Source organism: Sinocyclocheilus rhinocerous, unplaced genomic scaffold (genome assembly GCF_001515625.1).
Source record: "Sinocyclocheilus rhinocerous isolate Xijiao unplaced genomic scaffold, SAMN03320098_v1.1 C36903367, whole genome shotgun sequence".
In the NCBI taxonomy this organism is placed as follows: Eukaryota; Metazoa; Chordata; class Actinopteri; order Cypriniformes; family Cyprinidae; genus Sinocyclocheilus; species Sinocyclocheilus rhinocerous.
The window spans coordinates 40-2,296 of record NW_015786741.1 but is presented as its reverse complement, the minus strand read 5'-3'; the positions used below and the strand labels follow the sequence as shown (position 1 = coordinate 2,296).

Sequence of the window (2,257 nt, the reverse complement as noted above, 5' to 3'; positions counted from 1 at the left end):
GGTGTGAGACCGGCTGCTCTCAAAACGCCACATCTTCCTGCTTCCCGTCACATCCCAGTTCTCATCAGTGGGCTGAGATAACTGAGTCCTCACCTCCACCAGGTGCTCTGGGTTGGCCTCCACCAGAGTCTTGGTAGAGAACAATCCTAGGTCTGGCATGAAGAGAAAGACACCAAAATGTCAACCGATGAAAACAAAGGATAAAAACTCAAATAAATTAATTAATTAATTAAATATTTAATTATTAAATAGTAATAATAACTATTATTTTTTTTATTATTATTTCAAAAGTTGTTGTTTTTTTTTAAGGCATGGTTTTGGAGGGAATGTGTGATTGAAATTTTCAGCATTTTTAAATTAGCAACAAGAGACAATAGAGGAAGGATACAATTGGGAATCAAACGGGAATATGAGGTTTAGGTTTCAAACCCTTACACACAAATTGGGTCCAAATGTAGAAAAATATGGACAAACAACACTTTTTTGCTATACAATAAAAATGCCATTTAACATGACAGGAGTATTAAAATTGTCCAAATGGCCCAAATTTTCCTGACAGCAACTTTCCAGCCAATAATGAAGAAATATACATAAAAGGTCTAACATTGAAAGACCATGACAACACATTAACAAGGATACAATATCAGTCCGAATCTAATTTAAAAATGTAATGTCAATTTTTCCTAAAATACTTCTATTTTCTGTAATAAGGTAAAATTATATATTCCATCATGTCATTTATGAGGTTTGAAAAACAGGTACATAAAAACTCCATTTAAGCAGAACGCTGCTACTGCTGCTGTTTTTTTTCTGTAGTGGGGATGCTCCCATGTAATGCCACTTTCAACATGCAGATGGTGCTGTTGTCATTTACACCCAAATCATCCTGAAATGTGTGTAAAACTCTGTTTGTAGTGGTGCTAGTTAAATGTCTGACCGAGTGCTGCTCAGTCACAAAACTACAACATAATTTAAACAAAGGTGCTAATACACAACAAAACCCATAAAAACCACAGATCAGTGCTCACACGTACGCAGTGCTTTGGCAAGCACTCAAATGTGCACAAGCGCCCAAAAACACATTCTCACCTAGTTTGAGGGCTCCAGCTAGGCCACGGATCACTGTAACGGGGTTGGCTGTGTTTGTGCAGAACTGGTGTAGAGGCGGAAAAAAAGCGTCCCTCTTGTTCTCCAACTGCCAAGAATTTAAAAAGTAGGTTTAGGTGACTGGAGAAAAAAAGCTTGGAATTTAAAAAAGGGTGTAAAAGTGCAAGCATAAATTAAGGTCAAACAAAGTTTACTTCTTTCCCATGGCAACAAATGCTTTTAATCGGTGCAACTGGACCTTGTATTTTGACTTGTAAATAGCATGACGGCAGTAATACTAGAATGAGTAGTTAAAGAGCATCCAGGCTGCACCGTGTCAGATGTTGGTGATGTTTCACTCACATAAATACTAGGAGTGGGAGAATTGAGCTTGTCCTTTGGCAGAGGAGGGAAGGGTGCAGGTGGTAACCGTGGAGGGGGACACTTGTCCAGCAAGATGCTGTTACTGGACACACCATTCTTCCCCAGGTTTCTGTAAAATAATTTTCATGAGATATTAATTAGCACATGTCCAGATGGCTATACATAATATAATATAATAAAAACTATAATACATCATTTATATCCAAATCTCATTTTAATAGACTGCATGCTGCGGTGAAGATTGTAATCTCTGATGTATTCTTGTCTACATGACAGGGACACTGAGGGTCAGCACATGTGCTGTTGCTTTCTAGACACAGGTGGAGCCACAAGCCAGATCACTAGAGACAGAGAGACACACTGGCAATGTCCTTCCCCATCAACAGCCATTCCAGTCAAAACAAACAGTTAATAAGACTGTAAGCACTGAGGAAATGTCCCACTTTAACCAACATGCCAGAAGGTCAAAAGTTCAGTAACTAAAATGTCTCTAAATAATTACAGCTGTGAGGCTGGAGCATAGTCATGCAGGTTTTTGTTTGGAAGCGGAACCTTGGTGATTATAAAAACTGACCAGTTTTACTCTGCCTGACATTTTCTGCAGCTTAGTCTCTGTGTTTTTGGGTAGTGTGGTACTTTCGCTGTCATTTTTAATGATGGAATAGCTTTTTTAACATGCTGTGGCATAGAAAATATTTTGCAAGCAAGAATTTATCAGTCTTGCTTATTACTAGTCACTAGATAGGTTAGCAAATGCATATGAAATTAGCACTGCATAAACAAACAA

The 2,257-nt window shown here is 38.2% G+C and overlaps 1 protein-coding gene across 1 annotated transcript; it reads right to left on the bottom strand.

Annotated features, from left to right (window-relative positions):
* Positions 1-6: 6 nt before the first annotated feature.
* Positions 7-1,579, bottom strand: LOC107736704 (histone demethylase UTY-like; the record flags this gene model as incomplete). Its single annotated transcript, XM_016548068.1, has 3 exons — positions 7-152; positions 1,090-1,195; positions 1,450-1,579. Coding segments are annotated over 3 exons (382 nt in total), but the record flags the coding sequence as incomplete, so codon positions are not given.
* Positions 1,580-2,257: the final 678 nt, after the last annotated feature.